The 24005-nt window shown below is 41.9% G+C and overlaps 1 protein-coding gene across 1 annotated transcript in view; it reads left to right on the forward strand.

The window, feature by feature from the left end:
• Positions 1 to 18668, forward strand: part of FHIT (fragile histidine triad) — a 402189-nt gene extending 383521 nt beyond the window's left edge. Inside the window, exon 7 of the mRNA XM_010087327.1 lies at positions 18567 to 18668. Coding sequence (XP_010085629.1) covers positions 18567 to 18668 — 102 coding nt within the window. The remainder of the gene's footprint in view (positions 1 to 18566) is intronic.
• The last annotated feature ends 5337 nt before the right edge of the window (positions 18669 to 24005 follow it).

Consider the following 24005-nt stretch of genomic DNA (forward strand, 5'->3'; position numbering starts at 1 on the left):
GTCTCTGTTTGCCTGGCAGATTGAAATGGAAGCAACGCACCTCCTCTCACAGACAAATGCATCAAACGGGCTCCGTGTGTCACTTCTGACATCAGTGTTAAATGGTGCATGGGTTTGTAGTTTGAATGTGCTTTTGAAAGGAGAAACCGTGCTGTAGACACCATGCCTTGGTTGTGAATTCTTGATTAATGATTGTGTTCTTCTCCATGCTTCCTGCATGGGAAATCCCAGCCCCCTCTCACGGCTGTCCTCTCTCCGCTGGTGGGTTGGGTGTCTCCTTCAGTCATACCAGGTCCTGCACAGCATCTGCCTGGGTGCTGGGTTAAATTGAAAGTAAGAGAAAGAAAAGAGCATAATGGAGCATGGCAAAACACCCAAAGGAGGGGAAGGATGGTGGTGTATCTCCTTCAACAGCAGCAGATGTTACTCCTGCTGAGTGTGCTGGCCTCAGTCTAGCTGTGGCTGAGACCGAGTGTCTGGAGCAAAAGGGAGCACTCTCCCCACTTTCCCTGGAGCCTGTTTCACCCCTTTTGTTCTCACACTGCCTCTTTCTGAAGCTCTCAAGTGAGGTGGAAATATTAGAGAAGGTATTATTCACCTTATTTTTTGACAAATTCAATGTAATTGTGGATGTGCCAATTATTATCTGCTCCTAATTTATTCTGTGTTAGTTGCAATTCGGAGTTTACATACAAACCTATCTTGTTTGAATGAATGCAGGCTCCTCCCTTTCTGTGCTGTTTCTATCGACAGCAATTGTTACAGGTTTCCAGACCATTGTGTGAAACCTCGCATCTTCCTGTGCTGAGCTCACAATTATGGGAGACCTGCAGACCCCAATTATTGCAGTAGGTCAAGGGACATGCTAGTGAATAAAAACAAAGCTTATGAGTAAACATTGCAAGATGTGGTCCTCATTTGCTGGGTCTCCTTTTACTCCTTAAGCACCATGCATATTTCCTATGTTGAGGCATAAGAATACTATAAATAATATTAAGTGTTCATTAGCCACAACTGAAACATGACAGTGGAAAAGGGTGATAACAGAAGCTTCTGAAGATGCAAGAGAAGAGATGCTAGGAATGAAGGAAGTGTTGTTTTCCTAAAATTTGTCAGGATGTTTGAATTTTTTTGAACTAACAGATAACATTTTCATGAAGAATTTAAACTAATTTGTGATATTTTTTCCCCTAGTTTTAATCCAACTCTGCATGCGGTTTTCTGACTCTCACTATGATTTAATTTCTCATTTGGTTCTGTGCTCACTGCCATAACACGGGAGCGTTCAGATGTCTTCACTCAATCGCTTAGGAATCTTTACCCTCAAATGTGGACAGTGAATAACACCCAGCCAGTCATGCTTGTTAGGTTCAGAGGTTTTTTTAGTTATATATGTGCCTCCTGGTATTCAGTGCAATCCCATTTTAGCATTTAAGCAAGAGATCAGCTTAAGTGAGTTCAAACAAGTCTTAAGCATATGCTCAGTAAGAGAGAACCTAAATGCCCTGTTGAATGGGGCATGAATCAGCTTCTGATTTACTGACTGGTTTAGAAATTGTTATCTAGAGAAAATGTACTTCCTTCCTAAGATCTCATTAGATGAATTGGAGATAACAGCCTTCTCCTACTGGTGCCAAAATCAGCACAAGATCTATCTTCATGCAGTAAGCAAAGGCTCACTGCAGCAAGCTGGTACAAACTATTTTGCATTTTTTTTTATTCTCAGTCTTTCCCTCTCCTATTATTAAAGAATGAACATGAAATGCTTCACAATGTTAATTACCAGGATGCTTTTAGTTGTGAACTGGGACAATTTTTTTTTTTTTTTGCAATAATGTATTTATCCAAATTTAACTGATGCCCCAAAACCCCAGAGATGAGTTGGAAGGATGGAAACTCACAGCTTGATCTTTCTCACAGAAATAATCCCTAACATAGTATTTATAGCTTTTTCTAATGTTTTCAAGTCTATCTCCTGAAATGTCTCCAGGTGCTTGGCACTGTCATGTCACGCCAACTTTATTTAAAAAAAAAAAAAAAGCATCAGTTCAGGCAGCAGTGCCACTAAACTGTGACGAGACGGTGAACTGCTACCTGGTGGGCTCAGTCTGCCTGTAAGGGAGCTGGTGGAGTCCTACCAGTGCTTTCCTGGAAGCAGGTTGGCCCCAGCTTGGCTCTTAAGTCATGAGAAGGTGTAGAGAGAAGTCTGGAGGGTGCATTAGCTCAGGTGGAGCACCACACAAAGGTTTGGCCCTGGATGCTTGCCTAGGGATGGAAGTGTCTGTTTGATGTAAAGAATTTGTCCTTGACTTGGCCAGGTGGACAAAAGCTATTCCAGGAGCCCGGTGACATTTGATAAAACATGAGTAAAATCAGACCTGAAACAGGTTTTGAAATAAGAACAGATTAATGCATAAATGCATTGTGGTATTGGTTATAAATGGAAGTAGTGGAAATAGGGTGATAGCAAAGAGTTTATTTTTAACTACTATTTAGATTTTCCAAAGTGTAGTATACTATAAAAACCAAGGGCTGGTAAAAATTGAGGTGAGGGTGAAATGTTACAATATTCAGTATTCTCCAAGAGTAGAAAAAATATTAGAGAGAAATGATGTGTTAAGAAAAAACTTATTCCATCTTGAAGTGTTAGTTTATAATGTTGGATGATTAAATTAGTCAGCAAGATAAAAATATGTATTAATAATCAATAACCGCTTAACTTTTTTAAGCTTTCAGAATTTGCTATGGGGTGCCCTCGGTTTGAGTGGCAGTAGTGAAAGGTTTATGCTCTGTAGCACGCTGGCTGTTCTGCCAGCAAAGTAAAGAGCACTTTAGATAAGATTTGGGCTTGCAGCTTTGCTTAATGAGAACATCATCTTTCAGGGCACGGATTTGCTCATGTAACCAAATAGACCATGCATATCCCTGTTTGTTATAAAAACTAATATACAAAATAGCCTCTATTTATGTAGCTATATGGACAAGTTATATGTTTGTGTCCTTATCTCTGTAACTTAATTATAACATTACTCAGTAGCTCGGGGAAGAAACGACAGTGAAGCTCTGTGGCATCACATGGATGCTTCAGATCAAGAAGAAAATCCGACAGTCCTGATATGAGAAGGACTCATGTACTGTATCCCCATATGTCTTTTTACTGGTAATGCTCTCCTCTGCAGTAAGCTCTAGATGCTGTGTCCAGCACAAGATGCTTAGCTCTAAACAGAGGTTAAAATCAGTAAGGAATAGAACATAGGAATTCGTGCTGTGTGGTATTTGATGATAAAATTAAATTGGATGCTTGTACGAAGGAAAACAGCTATGCCATATTGCTGCGTGGATGCTGTTATCTACATGTGTGTTCATTTTTCTTGATGCTAAAATAACTCTGCGAACATGCAGTGAAAAGGAAAATAACATCAGGTTTATCATCTGCTTGAGAATGCTGCTCCTTTTACCGCAACTATGGTGCAAAGCAAGGGCTTCCTCAGCGTGTTTCCCCATTGAAGGAGGAATATTAAATGACATTGTCTTTTTATACAATTCACAGAAAAAAATAACAAACGAAGGAGAGCAGAAAGAGCCATGAGGTTCAGCCGTTGCCCTGATACGCAGATAGGTTGAGACTGGTCAATGGCTTCCCTATCTTAGGGCCATTTGATAACTCCTTGAGACTGTGCAGTTGGATATCTGTCACTCTACCCATGCTTCATAGTGCACAAAGTGTATTATACAAAAGTGTTCTTTATTTTACAGTAGCTATTTGTGTAGCCGTAGTTGCCTAGTGGCCAATAAGGCAGTGTGTTCTCTTTTCCTTCTAGGCCTGTCAATAAATTTGCACTTTTTCCAAATTTTTAAAATTCGGATAGGAAACCTCAATCAGTGTAACTCTAAATTTTCCTTATATAAAACATTCAACCAAAACACATCCTTTAAAAACTCTAGTGATGGAAAACGTAAAGCAAAATTTAAAAATTGCTAATTGCAAACCCCTTTGTCTTTGGAGTGGCTCATAGCAGATCATTTCCAAGTAATTATTATGTGAAAAATGTAGGACCTTTTTGGTTCCTACATATATCGAAAAGATGCAGAGCCAATATAAAAAGAATTTTAATTGGTTCGAGATAGTAGCGGAAAATGATTTTCCTTCATTTGTAGATTAAAAAAATTAAGGTATCTCAGCTATTAAATTTGGGAAAGGAGTGCATGTTTCAGTGCTGCAGTTACTCATGTGTGAAATACAGAAAAATGTTAATTGAGGTAGGCTTGCGAGGTGAAATTAGTTGCAAGTGGACTGCAGATGAGCAAAGGGATTCTTAGTATGTTGCACCTCAGCCACACTTTGAGGTTAATTCATTAAAGATAATTGGAATGTTAAATAGTTTCCTATAAGGAATCACTACTACAGTGGTCTAACGCTTTTAGTCTGATTGAATGAAATGCTAATTACTAATATTCAGATTTATGTTATGCTTATTTATGTACTGGCCACCCTGATTACTTCCTTGACTGCTGGTAATGTTTTCTGTCAAGGGTGGCAGCCCTTCAGTCACCTGAAAATAAGGGTCTGGATGAGGGGAACTTCAGCAAGAGGAACTGCCTGTTCCCGTCCTTGTCTCTGGATCCATAAAGTCTGTGTTAAAAATAGGAGCAGCTGAGCAGTCTTTGAGTTTCATAGCTGATTAAATGCTCGCCAATAACTCTAGAGTAAATGCAAAGTACTTGGTGTGGTTCTCTGAGTGCATGTGACAACACGTATGTACCCCCTGCACCCAAAATTCAAACAAATGGGCTCCTGGCATGGATGTGACACCGGTGGGTTTGCAGCCCTAACACCCAAACTGTGGTCTGGGTGCCTTTGGGACATGAACATGGCTTCTTGGACTCCAGTCAGCAAGACAGGTCCATGGTCCTTGGGAACAGGGAGAGGAGGGCTGGTCTTCCTGGCTCTGCCCCTCTCCCCCCAGGCAGAGGCTGCTCAGTGTGGTGGGACATGATAGATCCCTGCCCTCCTGCAGGAGAAAGGCAAACCCAACAATGCAGGGTACGCTCTCCGTTGTAAAAGCAGAATACCAAAGTGAGTTGGACAGAAGTGAAAAGAAATGTTGTTTTACATCAGAAAGCCAAATAAAAATCTATAGCCTGTGACAGATTTCTTTTACTTTCCTTTATTTATTACTGTGACATAAGTGTCCTCTGCGTCTGTTTACTCTCACTTCGGGTCTCAGGCTTGCACATTTCATTTGCCCAGATGGCCGGCATCACTTTGTGAAGGATGATCTTCCTGTGCTGAGAAGGTATGTGTGCCAGGTCCCATGCATGTGATCACTTATTTATTGCCTCCCTGGTGGCATGCTGTCGCCAACAGGCGTATAATTGGAGTAGCTCAGGCTGGAGACCTGTGGAAAGTCTGAATACTTTCATAATTGGCCAGTAAGTGCTGTGGGTTTGTGCTCGAATCCTCTACGATTTCCACTATTGGAAGCTCCAGTTTCTTTAGTGACATATTTATCTTTTATTCTTATAAAAAGAGGAAATCCTTGCGTTTTGGATCTGTTCTCATTTGTGTTGACTTACTTGGTGACTTGTTATTAGAAACAGACAGCTTCTGCTTTTAGAGAAACTTCCAGTCATTTAAACAGAACAGCACTGTCTCTTTCTTTTGCTCCCACCCTGCACAGAAAGAGGAAAAAGCAAAAGGAAAAGCTGAAAAGTAAGAATAGGAGAAAAATGTTATCAGAAACAGCTAAGCCAACAGTATAATCTGCAAGTTCTGTGCATACTGTTATGATATCTGAAACATAATTATCAGGCTTAAGTTAATTAGACTAATGCTTAGAAAATCTGGCATGGCAGATTGTGGTAAGTAATTATATATACCGATTAAAAGATGTAATACACAGTGAGCAAAGGCAAAAAAAAAACCAAAACCTTCCATTTGATACAGTCAGTGAAGATAGACAATTAAGAAGTCAAGTAGATGAGCACTGACAAAGATACTGAACTTTGTGGAAGATGATGGGCAAGATGCCAGTTTTCCGGTGGAACAGATTTTATGTACTATCAGATAAACTTTTGTTTTGTGAAAATCCATGCTACTGTTTCCTAACTGAAATATATGAAGGGCCACTTGCTTTTTGCGTTAGGATGAATGCAAGGGTATGTGCAAACAAGAATGTGACACCAGATTACTAGTTTACATATATATAGAAGTCATGTAAATGGCTTTTCTTAAAAGCAATTCACAAGATGTCATATGAGAAATAAAGCTGTGAAGACGGTGTCTTCTGCAATTAAAAGTTATGGAATAATGCTTATGGGTCAGGATGGGTGAGGAGAGCTTGTGCAGCTTAGCACGTGCCTGGAGTCAGAGTACATGATGTTTTTGTGACTTTTGCTTGAAGACTAGTTTAAAAAAAAAAAAAAAGACTGACTTAAAGGAGAGGAAAATGTTACAGTAGACCTTCTGTGGAAGAAGTTCTGGTTGCAAGGTGGTAGCGTGCTCTGACTTGGAGTTGTGTCTAAATGAATCAAATTACTTTGCAAGTCCTCCACAAAGTGTGTGTCTGTGCAAACTATTCCTCAATCAACTCCCTCCTGAAGAACGAGTGGGAAAGCTGCTAATTCCTAGTCTGGCAAATGGAGATGGAGCAAGCCTGTGCTAGATCCATTCTCACAGCATTTAATCCACAAGTATTTGACTGGGCTTCTGGAGTAATGTACAACCTCTTCTCAGCTGAGCCACGTCTTTTATTCATATCCGCTGGAAATTGCTTTCATTTCTGTTCATCTCCTTGTTTCCTAAGGCATGAACAAACTGACTGAACTGAAAGCAAACAAAACTGGGTTTTGTCTTTGAAAACTGGGAATGTTTGGATTGCTTTTCCCATCTTGGTACCCTTCCTACCCTCCATCCCCCCATGTTCATGTGGTCACCCATTCAAGCAGTGCAGGATTTTCTGTAGCTCTAAAGCATGTTCTCTGAGTTACGGTGAGAGGAGGTGTCATCACGGGAACAGAGCTTGCAAAAATATTGCAACCAAAAAGTTCCAGTGACTTTTCCGGGTAAATATTTCTAAAATGTCTGTGCTCAAAGGTTTGAATATTAGTTCTGTCCAAAAGTAACAATACTGAAGTCTACATATTAAATAATAATTGTTATGCAAATGCTATCAAGTCATGATTCCTATATAGAAACGTGGGGATGTCTGGGTGGTTGTAGCATGGGCAATGGCAACTGTTTTTTCCTAAGCAGTTTAATAAGATTTTCAATGTCTTTTCATCAAAAGCACCTTCCTACTAGTAGACGCTATCAGCCTTAATTAACTGCAACATATATCCAGCTAAAATTAATTCTCCACAAATTCACAGTCCCTTCACTGAAATTAATTTCAGAATATTATATTCCCAGGCTATTATGCCATCCCTGTTCTTCAGCATGGGCATTGTGTGGGTACAGCTGTGGTCTTAATCCCCAGAAAAATAATTTGAGCACCATTGCAGCTTGGAAAAGGAGCAAATAGATTCCTCCTTCTCCTCAAAGTGACGGCAGCCTGTGCCCCCCACCCCTGTAAAAGCCACTGCTATGCCAGTCTAAGTTTCACCAAGTAACTATGGGGTCCTGTATTGGGCCCCTTGTCTGTGACTTTTTGTTCTCATTTGGTTTAGTGTATGACTTAAGAGGCTCATCTGAAGGATGAAGGAGCCTGCTTGAACAATACCAAACTCCTCCTCACTTTCCTTCCTCTTCACTTGTCCAGGTCTTTCCACTAATGCTGGGAAGGCAATGCAGCTGGGATCTCTTACACAGCTTATACCTTCTGCATCCAGCCATCCCAAACACAATCTTGGACCATTTTCTCCTATGGGTAACATGTCTTTGTGTAGTTTGTACAATAGGGGAAAAAAAAATGGGTAGAACCCCATTCCTGCCTAAGTTTTACCACAATATTAACTGGCTGGAAAAACTGGAAGAGGTGACTGACCTCTGAAATTTCCAATTCTGCTCCCATATCTGGCTCTAGTGCCATCCACTTCCATTACAATAACAAGCAGTGTGAGCCTCTGCTGGGTTTTATAAGTATTCTAGACATTGAAGATATTTTTTTCCTTTACTGCTACTTTAAGAGATGAATTTGCAGACTCTGGGGCATTTGCCCTTGACAAAACTTGTCTGGTTCGTATGCCACTAGGTCAGTGGAATATCAATAGATTCTTAATGCAGTCTGTCTTTTAGAGTTTCTTTCATTTCTCGGAGCAAGAGTAAATGTCATTCATATTGGCAGGTTATAATGGGAACATTGAGATAGCAATTTTAAAAAATATACACAACTTCTTTTGAATAGTCTTGGTTCCCTCTTGTGTGTCTTCAGTGTGTCTATAGCAATTACAAGGTTAGATATCCCTTAAGATGCCAGAAAAGGTCATTTTGTTGTCTTTTCTACCCCGTGCCTCAGTGAAATATTCATCGTATGGCTCAGGTATTGGGATTGGGTTTAATGTTTCGTTGCATCACCATCTGTTTTGTTGTTGCAGTTGGTTTTTCCCTTGGTGGGGGGTGAGGGAGCACGGAGGCAGCGGTGAGGGATGCTGGCATATGGGTCCCAGCCCGATATAAAAGATGAACAGTGAATCCGCAGGACCAGAGCAGCTCCTGTGATCTCAGCTATTTTCTGTTTAACATTAAAAGTCTTTCCAGTGAAAATCTGCCATTATGAATGTAGATCATCAGGGGTAGATAGTCTCTGTGTCTCCTCAAAGGCTATGAAGCCACATTAAAGTAGGTTTTTATATTATATGTAAAGTTCATTCATTTAACAGCACAGGCATTGAAATAAAGCTCCTCACCAAGACAATGGCATTAACAAGTTCCAAGGACATAGTCAGTAGAATTTTCCAGAGTATTGTTGTGGCTTAGTGGCAAAGGGCAGCACAGAGAAAGACTAAACCTGCAAAAGGATGCAGGGCAACAGGAGGTGGCACCACTCCTTGACCACCAGACCTGGGGACAACCACAGTGACACAGACACCTAATGTGGAGAACGCCTCACAGGAGGGGCAGAGTGGGTTTCTCTACAGTGGGTTTCTCACAGATGAGTTTCAAGCTCCCTTGTGGCTTTATTTTTTACTGTAATGAGAGTGTTTCGCCCATAACGTTTCACCAGGATTGTTCAAATCCTTTTTGATCATCTTGCTCTTTTTCAGCATTTCTCTCTTACTGCTGTTGATTTAAATGTCATGACATTTTAAACATGACTTATTATAACAAAACAGTATATAAAACAATATGCTGCATAATAAATGCAGCTGTATTTTTCAGAGTGAATGTTAAATGAGAGCAATTTATTCCTCAACCTATTTTAGTACCTGCTTACTAGAGGGTATTGGCTGCTTAAATCCCGGGGAGACAATCTCGGAGGTGAGGTAGCCGTGCATGTGCAAGGCTGAAAGCTAAAGAAGTGTTTGAAGGATGCCTGGGGGAAAAGGCCGTCCTGGGGATGTAGCAGCATCCAGGAGTGTCGCGATCCTGAGCGCTGCGGGGAAAGCGGACAGGACCATCCTGGGAAGGTCTGTTGGTAGGTGAGGGGTCCCCTGGGAAGCACACACAAAAGCAGGCTTTGAAACCCCAGCGGTTTGCCTCAGGCGTGCACTATGTGTCATTTTAGACATCTGAAGTCTCCTTAAAATCCGCCTACAGTCAGTGGAGAGGGTGACTCAGTGTGAGTTACTCCAGGACACATTGACTTGAATGTTTTCCTCTTAATTTCAGAAAGTGTTGGTGGGGGTGGAGATTTGCTTAATGGGAGTAAGCAAATTCCCCAGAGGAGAAGAAATGTGCCCTCTGGCTATCTTGGGCTCTTCCTGCCGTTGCCAGAGATGTGATGAGGGGGGTGATGCTGCCCCCAGGAGATGGGGACATGCTCATGTCCCCCTGTGCACCGAACCAGCTCTGTGCCGATGCTGTGGGACCTGCAGCTGATTTCCTTTGTGCTGGGAGAAAAATACAAAGAAAAACCAAATCAACCTCCCTAACACACGTGTCTTGACATATCATGAATCTTATTGAGTGTGCTAAAGTTAAGAAGATTAGCAGGGGAAGTTCTGACTTTGAACCTCCCTCTGCTGGGGGCAAGAATTCATCAGCCTGATGCTGGTGCCTCGAGGTTATCTCTGCTCTTGGAGTGGGACATGCACATTGCTCTGCAGCTCTGACCTTTTGGGAAAAGGCTTTCAGTCAAGTAATACATGCACCTGCATGAAATTTTTGAATCACTGACTCCATCCTTGATTAAAGTGCTTTTCCTTGATTAAAAATAGCCTTTTTCCAAATGAGTAATGTTGCGTGGCAGGCTGTGCACACAGCATAACATTTCCTCCAACATTATCACATTGATGACATTGCCGTTTCTTACCCAGGTCTCCGTGCAACACGTTTCTCTCGTGTAGGCAGCCCTCTCTAGCAAATGCTGCTAGGATACTCCCCACAATCTACCTTTTCTTCCCAGGTGAGAAGACTGCAGAGGTGCTTATGACGTTATCTGCTAACTAGGAGGATAATGGGCATGGTGAAAATGTATCCAAAACCTGTATAGATTCTTGCCTGGATTCCTATCAGGTTGTAAATAGCAGTTCTTCAAGTCTTTGGCAGAACTTCTTACCCCAGTGGATATTCCTTCAAGTATCTCCTTTGTAATGTGCTCACTTTCCAGGAATTTTATCTCTGTTGGAGCCAAACTGGAAGTCTGTCAAGATTTGAGCTCTTCAGAGTACAATCTGCGTATTTCACCGAATGGCAAACGTGTTTTGTATACCACTGTCGCTCTGCTTGTGGGCTTACTTGTGTTTTATACTTTCAAAAGCGAATTTCTTAGGATGCCTTTTATATTTATTCTTTTTCTCATCATCTTTGTATGCAGAATTGTTAGAAACCACCGTCTGCAGAGTTATTTTAGCAAAGCACTTAAACACATATGCTTAAGGGTTTTACTTAACCTTTATGCATGTTTCCACAAAATTCTCTTTGTCTAAGTGCTTTGCTAAAAAGGATGCAGTTATTCATATGTCCATGTGAAGTGTGAGGTTCAAGTCGTTCCCCTAAGCACAGCAATAAAATTGAAAAAAATATTTGCAGTCACTATGACAAAGAGTCTGTAGGAGGAAAAACACCACCACTCTCTAAAGCGCAGCTTTGATAAACTGAGATTTCCAATGGAATATGTGCTTTGCAGCAAGAATCTCGGCAGCTGTGACTTAGCAGTGTATTTCATGCAGAAGTGGTAAAATAATTGGGGAAGGATTTTCCAGCAGATAGTTTAAAAATTGTTTCTCATATAGAATGCAGGCAACTTGGCCTTCTTCTCCATCTCCTTAAATAACTTGGATTTAATGCAGCAAGTAAAAAACACCCCAAAATCAGGGATTTCTGATTCATGTAAGCGCCAATATCTGTATGATATAGAATCTTAAGCAAAGTCAGCAGATGAGAAAATTATAGGATGTGGGTTTTTTTCTGCAGTGTTCACTGTAAATTAGAGCAATTAAATTACAGCAGTCTTGTAGCTGTAATTAAATATGGAGATGGGCCCAGAGATGTGGAAAGTGCTGAACTGCCTGAGCTGCTCAGGCTGCAGAGTGGGAACAACGATAAAAGGGGCTCAAAAATGGGTCCTGATCCTGCAGCAGCTGATGGGGGGTAGCCAAGCCTCTTGTGCTGTGTTAGCACAATATCTTGTAGCTGGTCTCTTAGGTGGTCCAGGGGGACCATGCCACGCTTGTTCTCTGCCGGTGCTCCTGCCTTTCCTGGGGCCCTGCCCAGAGCAAGGGGGATACCCAGCTGGGGTATGCCCAGGGCTGGGAGCTCCTGCAATGATTATCCTCAGGCAGGTAAAATGGGATTTAGGGCCACGTGATTGCAGCATCCCGGAGAATCAGCTTTGTGAAACTGGTGTCGCATCCATTATTCTCTCATTTTACATTGCTAGTCAAGCCAAGATTTGAACCACAACTGAAGGCAAATGGGCTGGAGCCAGGAGGAGGCTGCCCACCAGGAAGCTCACACTGCCTTCAGCAAGACAGCACAGGGTGAGGAAAGGATAGAGCGTAGCAGGAGGTACAGAGAATAGCAGTAAATGCCACGTTTAATTACGTTATAGGGAGGGGTGGAAATGAAGTCTTACTATGAGGATATAAGCTAAATATAAAGAGAAGTGAAAGGAAAGAAAGCACTGGGGTACAGGAGCAAGGAGGACAAGACCAGGGAGAAGATGGCAAAGGAGGCAATTCAGGCATTAAGCTGATGTAAAAGCAGTACAAGAGGCGGCACAGATTGCTGGAAGTCAACCAGGACCAGGAGGTCCTTAGTATCATCAAAAGGCTGAGGAGCCAAAGCCCGCTCAGTTTTTCCCCACATGGTGGGATGCTTAGGATGAAGCTCCACCACATCTGCTTGCTGCAGTGCAAAAATAAAGGCAGGGGTGTGCTGTGGGTGTGTGTTCATCACCTGGCTCAGGCTTTGTAAGGGAGTTGGAGGAAGAGGTACATGCAGCAGCCCTGGGATTTTTTTTGTCTCCAGTCTCTGGAAAGGCTTGCCACTGGAGAGAGGAGAAGACTTTCAGCCTTTGCATGGTTCACATGTTAAACTGACGCCGAAATATTGCTCCACAGAGTTCACCCAAGTGTGGGAATTAAGTATGGAAAAGATGCCTGGGTACCCCAAGGTGTATTGGCAATAACAAACACCAGCATCTGGGTAATGCCTAATATCTGATCCAAACTGTTGGCAAAAATTCATCCTGTTTTTTTTTTTTTTTGGTTAGCTGCTGATTTTGATAATATTATGTTTTATAATTGCCAAAGCAGCTGAGTTTTGTGTTGCTGCAATTTGGTGTAATTACTCTTCATGACTATAATTTTTCCTTTAGTTAAATGCATTGGAGGTTATAAACTCTTAACTATCAACAGTAAATATTCACAGAGAGTGAGAATAGTGCTCACTGCCATAAAAGCTTTTTTCCCCAATACTTTTGGCTAGTGCTCTATATTAACACGAGCTGCTTTTCTGCTGCTGTTGTGGCATAAGTAGAACAAACCATAATACAGATGTTACTTCAAACAACAGCCACTTACAGACCCAGGTCCCCTCTCCGCTGCATTGAGATCTCTGGGCTCCTCCGCAAAGGGCAAGAAAGAGATTCCCCAATGCAAATGGATTATAAAACAATATTGTATTTCCCTTCAGAATTGCAGTTAAAAATGTAGACCGTTCTGCAGTACTAACAACTTTAATAAAATAACGTAAAGCACAACTGTCAGGTCTGCCAGCATCTCACACTGGGAGGCATGAGTGAGAAAATGAATGCTTTTCACAAGCAGAAATATTCAAAGAGCTTCACTGTTTACAAGTAATCAAGACTGACAGTCATAGATTATTGGTGGAGGAGCATTTTCTGCTTGAGGTGAAAGAAGAGGATAATTTATCAGGAAGCCCAAGAAGTCAGACATCAGTAATGATCTGCTTGAAGAAGGGCATATCTTAGAAATAGTGCATTTATTTGTACTGCAAGGCAAGAAGATGTACTAAGTTATAAACAAGAGTCTTAGTGCTTGAAGAATGTTGAACGGATACAGTGTGTAATTTGCTGGGCAACTGCGATTAGAGAATTGACTAATGTGTGTCTCAGTGCTTGGCCAGAATATTAAAAGAAAAAGTTAGCATAACAGAGATTGTCTGAAAGAAACATCTGTGCTCTCCCATCCTCTCCTCTCCTCTCCTTTCAGAGTTATCTGAGCTACGGCTGATCTGGTTGCTTGCCTTTGTGTTAACGTTTGCACTTCTGAGACACCCCTGTAATACAACAGCCGGTTTGCATTTGGCTTCAGAGAATTTGGGGTTTTCTGAGCTTTGCAGTAGAATGTGTCTGTCTGATGTGGTGGTTTTTGCATCACTTTTCTCTTACAAAAGCAGGCAAAGTAGCAGCAGGTTTAAGATGGTAACTAGCTTGGAGCTGTCTGGAAAAGGTTTCATAGATGGTCACCTGTGCAGTCCGTGCCCTGATGTGCACTCTGGCCTGCAGCGATGCCAGGCTGCCTTTGGGCAGACCCCTCTTGGAATTGCTGTCCAGATACCAAGGAACACTGCTTCTTAGGGTGCAGCCTTACAGGAAAGATTTGGTTAGAGTTGGAACATGAAGCTCATGTTGCTATAAAATACTACAGAGATCCCTCCCTTGTCGTTTGGTGTTTATTGTCTCTGTTCCAGCCAGGCTCACACAAAGCTTGTAGCTTTTTTTTTTTTTTTCTTGTTTTGGTTTGTTTTTTTTCAAGTTGTTATATCTTCCTATTTTGCTGAGAACAGGCTGTGCTTCCCCACTCTTCTGCTCCACATCTAGAGGGGACCTGAGTTTCAGGGGAGACAACAAATCCTCTATTACCCCAAAAAAATGCTTGTCAGGAGAGCCCGGTGTGCTGCAGAGCTCTGCAAAAGCCCCTGGTGGTACACCCATCACCCCACAGATGTCCCTGAAAGACCCTGAGCAAAATCCATCCCCTTTAGTTCAGTGTTTTGCACAGAAGTGACTCTTGTAACCTCACCGTGTGCTATTTTCAGCTCACTTGAAATAGCAACTGCTTGTCACAACTGGAAACACAGACATTTGCTCGGAAGGGATTCTGAAGGTGAGTGGTTTCTTCTAGAAGCATTTATTGCAAGAAGGGCAACAGTTGTTGTTTAGGGGCTTTTGGGTAGTACGGAAGCCCTGTCCCAGGAATCCCAGAGAAAAGGAAGCAAAAGTGGTTTTGAGAGGATGTGCATCAGTCAGTCTCCACCAGGGAAATCTGGGCAAAACATCTCTCACAGAAAATCATGTCAGCCAGACGATGTGGGGCTCTGGATAAGATTTCTTTTTCTTTTCAGAGCTTGCAGAAGTAGAATTGTTGTACAGAAAGTATCACAGACTTCAAGCTAGCCTGTGTTTTAATATCTCTGTCTGAGTAAGGAATGCAGCTCAAGTTCTCCAGCTTTTTCCAACTGGGGAAAAAACAAGGGGAAATCACTAGTTTTTACAGATAGATAGCTGACAAATAGGTGTATTTTTTTCCTTTTGCTTTGAGCAGAACCTTGGAGTGTTCTCCAGGTGCAGGAGGGCATCGCTTCCCCTGTATAATCCAAACTTTCAATAGCATGTCAGCTGTTTGTAAGGATGCGGGGCTGGGACTTGCCTGTGCGTCTGAGTATGAACACACTCCAAGGCACAGAAGTCCCTCAGAAACAAGTATCGACTGTTATGTTTGTTTCCCACCTGAATTCTGAATCAATACAATTTAAGACTGAAATGTGTATGTTCTTCTTCCCTGAAAGTAGCTTTCTAACTCAGCCAAAATTCTATGGAAACTGTCTTAAAAGTTTTTTTAAAAAGAGGCTAATAAAGTAGCTCTTGCTTACTGAGACCCTCACACAGAGATCTGAATCTGGTTGAAAAGCACCTTACTTATGAACACATGAAATAACTAGCTGAAACCAAACCCGTCCATGATCCCAGTATCTTGTCACCATTGGAGACCTCTAGCAGCTGTTAAGAGAAGATCTGAAGAAGCAGGCAGGTGCACAGATGTGCCTCCGTTGTTTTCTCCAGCCTCCGTTAATGTGTGGTGTGCAGAATCCCTGAACCAGAGGTGGCATCAGTAGCCCTTAATTTATTTGTCTTCTGTTTATTGGTACTGTTGATCTTGAACCTGCATACTGTTTAGCATCCAGAACATCTTCTAGCAAGGTTATTTGTAATTTAACGACTGTGCTTCAAAGTGGCTGGCTATGCCATTTGGGTTGTACTGGAGCTGCAGGATGGTGGTAGCAGAGGAAGGGCAGGCAGCTGCCAGAGACAGTTTTCCAAATCTGCACAGTGGTGGTTAGATAATATCAGAAACTAAGTGGCATTGGGGTGATAATTGCTTATTGCACTTCAGAAATTACTAACACAGAGGTTTGAATGCAGAATAGTCCCGATATCCTGTTTGGGTAGACATAGCAATTTTATACTGAAATAACATTTATCCTTAAGTCAGTTGAACAATGAAGACGTTGACTGTGGCACTGATTTAACAGAACAGTTTCTTGTTTTTCATACTGCATGTATCCACAAAATGTGGATACATCTTCTCAGTACAAGCGGCATGTGAACGCCTGCTGGGGCAGAGCAGGGTAAGGCTGTGTTGAGCATTTTCCTGCCAGGCTGGGGCTTGCTGTGGTACCAGGAGCCAGGGCTGCTGATGTAGGTTGGGTTTCCAGGCAAGTTTCAAAATTCATTGCTGCTCCCCATATATCTGCTTTAACCTTAAGTCAAAGATTGATTATTTTTAAAGGTTAGCAGTTATGTAGCAAAAGAAACCCTCTCCTTTGCCCGCTTTGAGAAGTCACCGTGGGCTGCAGCGTTGTACAGTTTTAATTTAGACAACAACAACAACAGCCATTTCGGGATATGCCGCCTTATCACTGTTCACCTCAGTTTCCTTGAACAGGGAAAACAGAAATAAAAATTACAAGTCAAATCCCCACTTTACACATCTCCTCCTGGAGTCAGCTCTCACCGGGATTGTGCAGAAACAGGACAGCAAGGGGAACAGCAGCCAAATCCCATCACTAAACGCACTTCTTGCAGGTTAAACAAGGAGACCTTGAGGAACAGGGGCTGCCCTCCCTCGCCCTCTGGCTGTTGCCTGCCCTGTCTCCTGCTGATGCTAGGCTGGATGAGCAAGACATTGCTTTGTTAGCAAACCAGCTCACACCTCAGACAGACAATTGATTTACCACCGCTTGGCTTGTCCTGGTGCATCCTCTTGTGAAGTGTAAGAGCTCCCAGCCCATGGAAAGTACAGGGTGATGTGTGCTGTTTCCTGTAACTCCCTCTCATTGCCAGCTCAGCTGTGGTACCTCTACACCATATAGGTGTGTACAGCAGGTGAGAGCAGGCACAGGGACACAAAGGATGCGGGTGACAGCGTATATACGCTGTGCCTGCTCCTGACTTTTAAATCTTTCTCCATAATACCATAGCATTGTTACAAGATGGATTTATAACACACCTAGAGCTAATGTAACAATGAAGATTAGTCTTCTACTAGTCGAACAGTAATACACTTTAATTTGCCTACAGCTACTGCATCGTATTGGCATGAAAGGAAATAGCTTTCTAATGCAGCTTCATCTGCTGAGCAGGAAGAAATCTGTGCTGCAGAATGTAAAACTACATAGGACTATAGCTGGCAGCAAAATTCAGAGTAGGAGAAACAGAGCACAAAGAAAAGTATTTGTGAGTTGGATGTATGCTAACAATCCTGGTTTATTGCTAAACGTGCCACATCCAGTCATGCAGGTTGCTTGGCAGGTTCAGTGTTGCTTCATCTTTGTTTTTCTCTGCTTCCTCTTCTGTACTAAAATCTGTCCAGGAATAAAAGGTGTAAATTCATTAATTTCTGTCTTTGTGACATTGACAAAAAGTTGATATTACAATTTTTCTCAGAAACACTGGTGCTGTTAATACAATCTGCACTGTGCTCTGCACCTAGAGGCACACTGGAAATCTCAGTATTTAAGCTGTTAATGCACGTGTTCCTGCTGTCTGTTGTAAATGCAGTCTTCCCTTGATGAGTGGCAGACATTCTTTGAGTGGACCTGTGTACAAATAGTCACTCAAGTGCTGGCACATTATATTTACCATAAAACAGAACTCTGTTCTTCTGGAGAGCAGCAAAACCATCAGCTTCTCCTTTCTTCTGGAGAGATAAAGGATGTGTTTGAAATTGTCATGCCTGAGATAATAACACTTAATACTTACTGTATATGGAATAGAACTTATTTTCGTGGGTATATTATGCAAGCTAGATGCAAAAATTAACTGTTTCAAATACTTTTGATATTTTTCCCCAATGAATCACCTGTGAAATATAGTTCTGTTTAAAAGACCAGGTTTTGTTTCTGGTTTAGGGATGTGTCTCACTTTCAACAGTGGTAGGGAAGGACTGATAACTTGCACGCAGGGAGGGAATGCATCTCTTCTGTGGTATAAACTGCTGGTGGGAAACAGCTACAACAGGGCCTTGTTACCACAATAGGTCTTTGATGTGGAAGGTGGCCCCATTGGCAAGGGAAAAGCCAGAGAGAAAATTTTACATTAATTACTGACAAGGTGTCCAGGTAGCTTCTGCCAGGCTCACTCCACAGATGTAATGGGTACTTCAAAACACCTGAGTGTGTTTGTTATCCTGTTACCTTACCTACTTTGCATCAATACTTGCAAAGTATTTGACCATCAGCTCACAAAGGTGAACGCAGTTGCTGCCTATCAATCACCCCGACACCTTGTGTTATCATCATAAACCCATCACAGCCAGTTACCTACTGTCACCGCTCTAAACCAGTAACCTTCACCCTCCATCTCTTCATCACCAGGTCCCTCCATCCCACGGACATATGGAATAGTTAGATTAGCTGCATACAGGCATGCCCTGAATTTGACAATAAAACTGGAAAAAATATCAACAAACCATTTTTTCTTTTTCCTCTCTCATAAAAGTTGCAACGACATGATAAAGAGGATTCCGCTGACAAGTGGAGAACAGAAGAAGAAATGGCAGCTGAAGCAGCAACTCTGAAGAAGTATTTTCAGGAAAATTAAAGGTAATTATTTACACATTAACTTAAAACTCTGCTCAGTCCTCCATAGGCTTCTTAGGGACAGAGAATAAGTCGAACAGAACAAAAGGAATGAAAGCTCTTAGGGTTGTGTTTTTTCCAAAAGGACACGCACTCCAACAGTGGCTGAAGTAACACACTCCTCCTTGAACAAATCAGCACCATCCTAAAGCATTTAATTTCCAGACAGCAAAAAATAATATATCTGGAAGTCAGAATCATGAGCAGTTACTTGAGGAGCGTCTAACTTAACGTATCCTCCCTGCATTTTTAGAACTGAAAATAGCCCTGGCACTTCTCTGATGAGTTGAAAACCACTGTGCCTGTGTACCCCCAGATGTGCATATGCACCTAGACATACAAAATCCCAGCAGAATTCAGACTATAGACTAGATAAGCAAATGCTAACTTCATTTGGCAAATCTTAAATAATCTGATCAGTTCAACTTTCAGAATTAAGCCTTCTGGAAAATTGCCTGTTCTGTTAAATTTTCCACTGTCCCTAAAAGAAAGAAGATTTGCAGGGAGGAATAGAAAACACTCGGCAAACGTTAACATTGGTGCTGTAGAAATTGAGAGTTTTTAATTTTGTACCTGGAGTCCCAGAAGCCAGATTCTTCCAGGAGAAATGAACTGGCCCCTGGAGATCAATATGAGTTACTCTGGGATGTACGCGGCAGCAATGATGCCAAAAGCTCCCTCTCCCCTGTTCCCCATATGTTGTTCGCCATCATCCAGCGCTCTCATTTCTCTGTCATTTCTGACTTTCATGTTTTTTCCTCTGAAGAACTGAAATCTCATAAATATCCTTCCTCTCTGCCTGTGACTCACTGCTTGCAGCCCAGCTTGAGAAATCTTGAGCTAAACTACATAGCGTGTGCGTGGCACACTTACGTGGCAGTTCTTGTCCCCTGTGCCGTGCTGTCACCTCTGTTTGGGATGGCTCATGGGACTCTTTCCTCTCCATTTTTTTTCTTGTATGATGACCGTGCTCTTGCTCCCATCAAATTAGCTGTGCCAACACTTCTGTGGACTGGCACAGAGAAAGCTGTGTAACACATAGTTCCCAAGGAAACTTGTCCTCGGCATCTGGGACCGAGGGACCTCCAGCATCTGGAGCAGCAGAGTTTGGACTACACGGTCAAGTTTCTGCAGTGGCTGCTGGATTTGTAATTAGACACTCATTTTTCACCTTCTCAGAAATATGCTTCTCAAAAATGAATTACTCAGCCAGAAAGAGCATATCCTCAGGTAATGCACATGTAAGCACTCTACGCACAGAGGCGTTATGTAGTGCTTCATCTGTGGCACAGCAGGAAATGAACAGCACTTAGGGTAAAATGCTGCAATCCAGTGTGATGCTGTTCCCCGTTACTTATTTGGTAGGTTTTGAGGGTGGGTTTTTTGGTCTGGTTAGAAATGAATTTGAAATGCTTTTCTGCGGAGATTCTCAAAAGAGTTGGAATTAAATCACCACACATCAATAACATGTTCTTAGGCTCTTCTGATACTAAACACAAAGCTGGCTAGATGGTATAAATTCATTCCTGCGAGCAAATTCATGTGGCTGGGCTCTTATTTCCATTTATTATGAAAATAAATCACTGTGTGTCTGCATGGATGACCTCTTGATAAGTTCTCCATGATATTAAGGTCATTACCTTTCCTAGAACAAACTGGTAAATTAAATCTTACTGGCATCATTATCATGAGAGTATTTTGCCTAGTACAGGCAGTCCTCCCAACCCTTGATTCCCCACACAAGGCATCACTGTCAGTCTCTTCTCCCTGATGTTGTTTTGCTTCTGAGGCTTAAGGCTCTGAACCTGAGATAAAGGTACATCCGAGCACCTTCTGAGTTTCTCAGCCTTTATCTACTCTCTTAACCTTGCTTCTGAAGTGATGAAGATTGAAAACTTTTGGCAAATTAACAAGGTTATCTGCATCCTTCTTCAAAGCTATTTTTGTTTTTCACCTACAAAGGATTTATTTTGCTATTTATAAGTTTACCTGGATGCTATTTGACTTGAGTTTTTTTCATGCGGCACAGGGAAAGTCAGAAAGAGCTGAATGTGGGTGTTTTGGAGCCAATAAATGGCAATTTTTAAGGCCTCATGCATTACTTTTCTACTTAAGTATTTTGTTCAAAGCAGTCCAGCTCAGCTAGATTAGCCTGGACAGACCCCAGCTACCCTTACATTTATCACAAGTCCTTCACCAACTGTCACAATTCCTATACGACTTGACTAGGTACAGTAGCACCTTTTACCTGTATTTATAGACTATCTGATGAAGAAGGACTTGCAGGTGACTTTTCTTTTTCCTAAGAAATACTTGAACAAGGTAAGAAGCTCTAGAATCTATTCCTAATACGTTTGCTGGTGCTGATCCCTCTGAGCTGGTTGGACAGCCACAGCTGAGTGCTTCTACACCAGCCCCCAGATGCTCAGAAATGTCCAGCCACTTGCTTAAAGAAATGACCCCCACTTAGCCTTGCTAAGTTTACACCCTTAAGAAAATACTTGTCTTAAAATAATTAATTCATGCGTACAACTGCCTAGAGTAAATGAAACTAGAATCAGTGAAGAAACTTGTGTTTTGCCCGTGTTTCTGGTCTTTCACTGCACGTCCCCATGCTGCTGTATCCCATCTCATCAGAAGGACATGTCACTTCTTGACCCCCCCAAGCACGTGCAGTCTCTGCAGGGCTGTTCATGGCGCTGTGTCTGCAGAGCTGAAGTTCAGCACAACTTCATGTGGCTCTGGAGGAGGACAAGAAAAGGAAAAAAGATTTTCTGTGAAAAGGATATTTAATATATAGTTGCCCCAGTTAGTCACTCTCTTGCTTGTAGCACCAAGATTTGACCTCTTTAGAAGCCATTCCTCATTTAGTGTTGGCCGTCACGTGGTCAGTTTGTGGGATAACTGGTCGGTCTTTGAGGTGGATCCGCAGGGAAACAGTCCTCGCTCAAGAGCAAGTTTTGATGCACAGAGCATCTTAATTTCCAAGCCTATTTTTAGACATACCTTTTAAATTTTCTAGCTATCTATAGCTGGGTGTTTTGATAGTCTGTTTTGTGCATTTTAAATTACACATGCCAGCAAAAAGGCTAAAGATTAAAAGAGTTACTAACCTTCAGATAAGATGTGAAAAATATTTCTCTTCAAAGGCAGTTTCACTCTGTGTTGTTGTTTCTGAAGAAAGAACCAGGCTGCACAAGTTTCAGTAGAAGTTTTCCTATTTTATGCATAATTGAAGTAATACTTTTATGCCATTGGAAAAGTAGTCAGTCTTAAGTACGATGTCAAAACGTCCCTTTGCATAAGGGGGTTGACAGTGATATTCTGTTGCCTAGTGATTTTTTGAGTTACAAATATTCAATAGCTGTTAATTGCTTAATTATCTGAATATTTTGTGTCATTCAACATGCAAAATTCGTTTAAAAATCTCTCCAAACAATGTGGGCTGCACAAGAGTGCAGGATTTCTCATATCAGTTCTCCCCTTCATCCCCAGTCTGGCAATCTTTCTGGAGAATAGTCTTTTCAACTTTGTAAGAGAATACGAATTTTATTCCTTTTTTTTCTCCCCATTGTGAAAAAGATGATCTCATTCTTTTAGAGCACTCATCCTGCCTTACAGCTGCCTCTTCTGCACCAAGATCTCAGCATGCATGAAAAGATGCTGTTCGATTGACTTCAGCAGGGAAAATACCACTGTTAGCAGCAGCTGACCAGAGAGAATTTAAGCTGGCAATCTGGTTTGCATTTGGTTTTGCTCCAGCACCTCTCACAATCCATGCTGCATGTGTGAGAGTGACCACCAGAGCAATCCCTTCACTCTCCTTAAATATAGGCAAATACGATAAGATGGTTCGCAACACACTTCTTTGCTGTAAGAAGACCCCTCCCATTATTTCTAGTGCTTTAAACTAAATAAAACACAAAATTATTATGCCTTGGAGTGAATCCACAGGGTGGATTTGGCACACATGCCGTGCTGTGAGAACACAGCCAGGCTGCTCTAGAAGATGCTGTAGCTGGGCACTACAAACCCCCGAGCAGGCTGTCTCCTGGTCTTGAGGGTACAGCTCCTCAGTCACAGGAGGCAATTTTTTGAGTGCTTACACTGGCATAAGACTGGTGCCTGGTCCTGAAGACTTCCTGGAGAAGATTGTCAAGAGCTGTTCATGGCTGCACTTGGGATCTGTTTGCATATAATCCCTAAGTAAATATACATCCTAGTAATCAGCTATAGATTTCTCTGTGCTCCAGGCTTAAGTGCTATTAATTATATCCCCTACTCAAAAGCCTCCAAGAACCATTAATTAGAAAGCAGGAGCTGACAGTTTGCTTGTCTATGTGAAACTATTATGACCTGAGAGTGAAATATAAGCTTCAAAAGAAACATGTTTTATGAAGGTCACCTTGGAAAACATCATAACAATCTGTCAGGAGAAGAGAATGCAGCACTCCAAGTGTGCGTTTCAGTGTGACATTATGCTCTAAGTAGTTGGAAATAGCAAAGAGAAGATGGATAAGATCATAGGGTGTATTTTTTTTACCCAACGTTCTCTTTTTTTCTCCAGTCAGTACATATAAAGTAATATTTTTGTCATTTCAGTGGAATGCAAGGAACGTTAATATCAACAGAAATCCAATAGACAAACATAATCTGGCTCTTGCTGGTATTTTTGAAGTGTAAAACATCCAGAAGCACTACCTCTGCAGCAGGGAGAGGGTTTATGCACAGGAGTGAAATTACCTCTTCAAGGGAAGAGGTGAAGAGGCAGAAGCGGTGCAGTGACTGTGCAGCAGTGACACCCACCCTAGAAGGTTCAGGGCAGAAGGCTTCCCCAAATAATGCCATGTGCTGATGAACAGCAGCCTCAGAGACAAGGCTGATTAATTTTCTGGTTGAAGCATATCATTACTCTTATGAAAACGAAGCAGCAATAGAGTTAGCTATGGTTATAAGTGAAATGTCTTCCTCTTATAGGAGGCTAGCATAAACATAATGCCCTCCTCCCAACTATTCCAGGGTCTGTTTTGAAGCTGTGAGTAGTACTGTGCTGAAAGTTATACACCGCGTCCTCTGGACTTCCATTTCCCTACAGGTGGCCATTTAATTCAGCTGTAAAAAGCACATGAATTTCATACAGCACTGCTTGGATCCTGTAATTATGGCTACAGCAGGAACATCATGGCCAGAGACACAGACAAGATTGTACCACATAAAGGCAAAGCAGCGAATGCCTTACTGTTTAGCAAAGAAAGCTGACAGAGGACCAGATGTTCTCGTAACTTGCACTTACAGCAGC

The sequence above is a fragment of the Pterocles gutturalis genome, unplaced genomic scaffold (assembly GCF_000699245.1).
Source record: "Pterocles gutturalis isolate BGI_N339 unplaced genomic scaffold, ASM69924v1 scaffold2666, whole genome shotgun sequence".
Lineage (NCBI taxonomy): Eukaryota > Metazoa > Chordata > Aves > Pterocliformes > Pteroclidae > Pterocles > Pterocles gutturalis.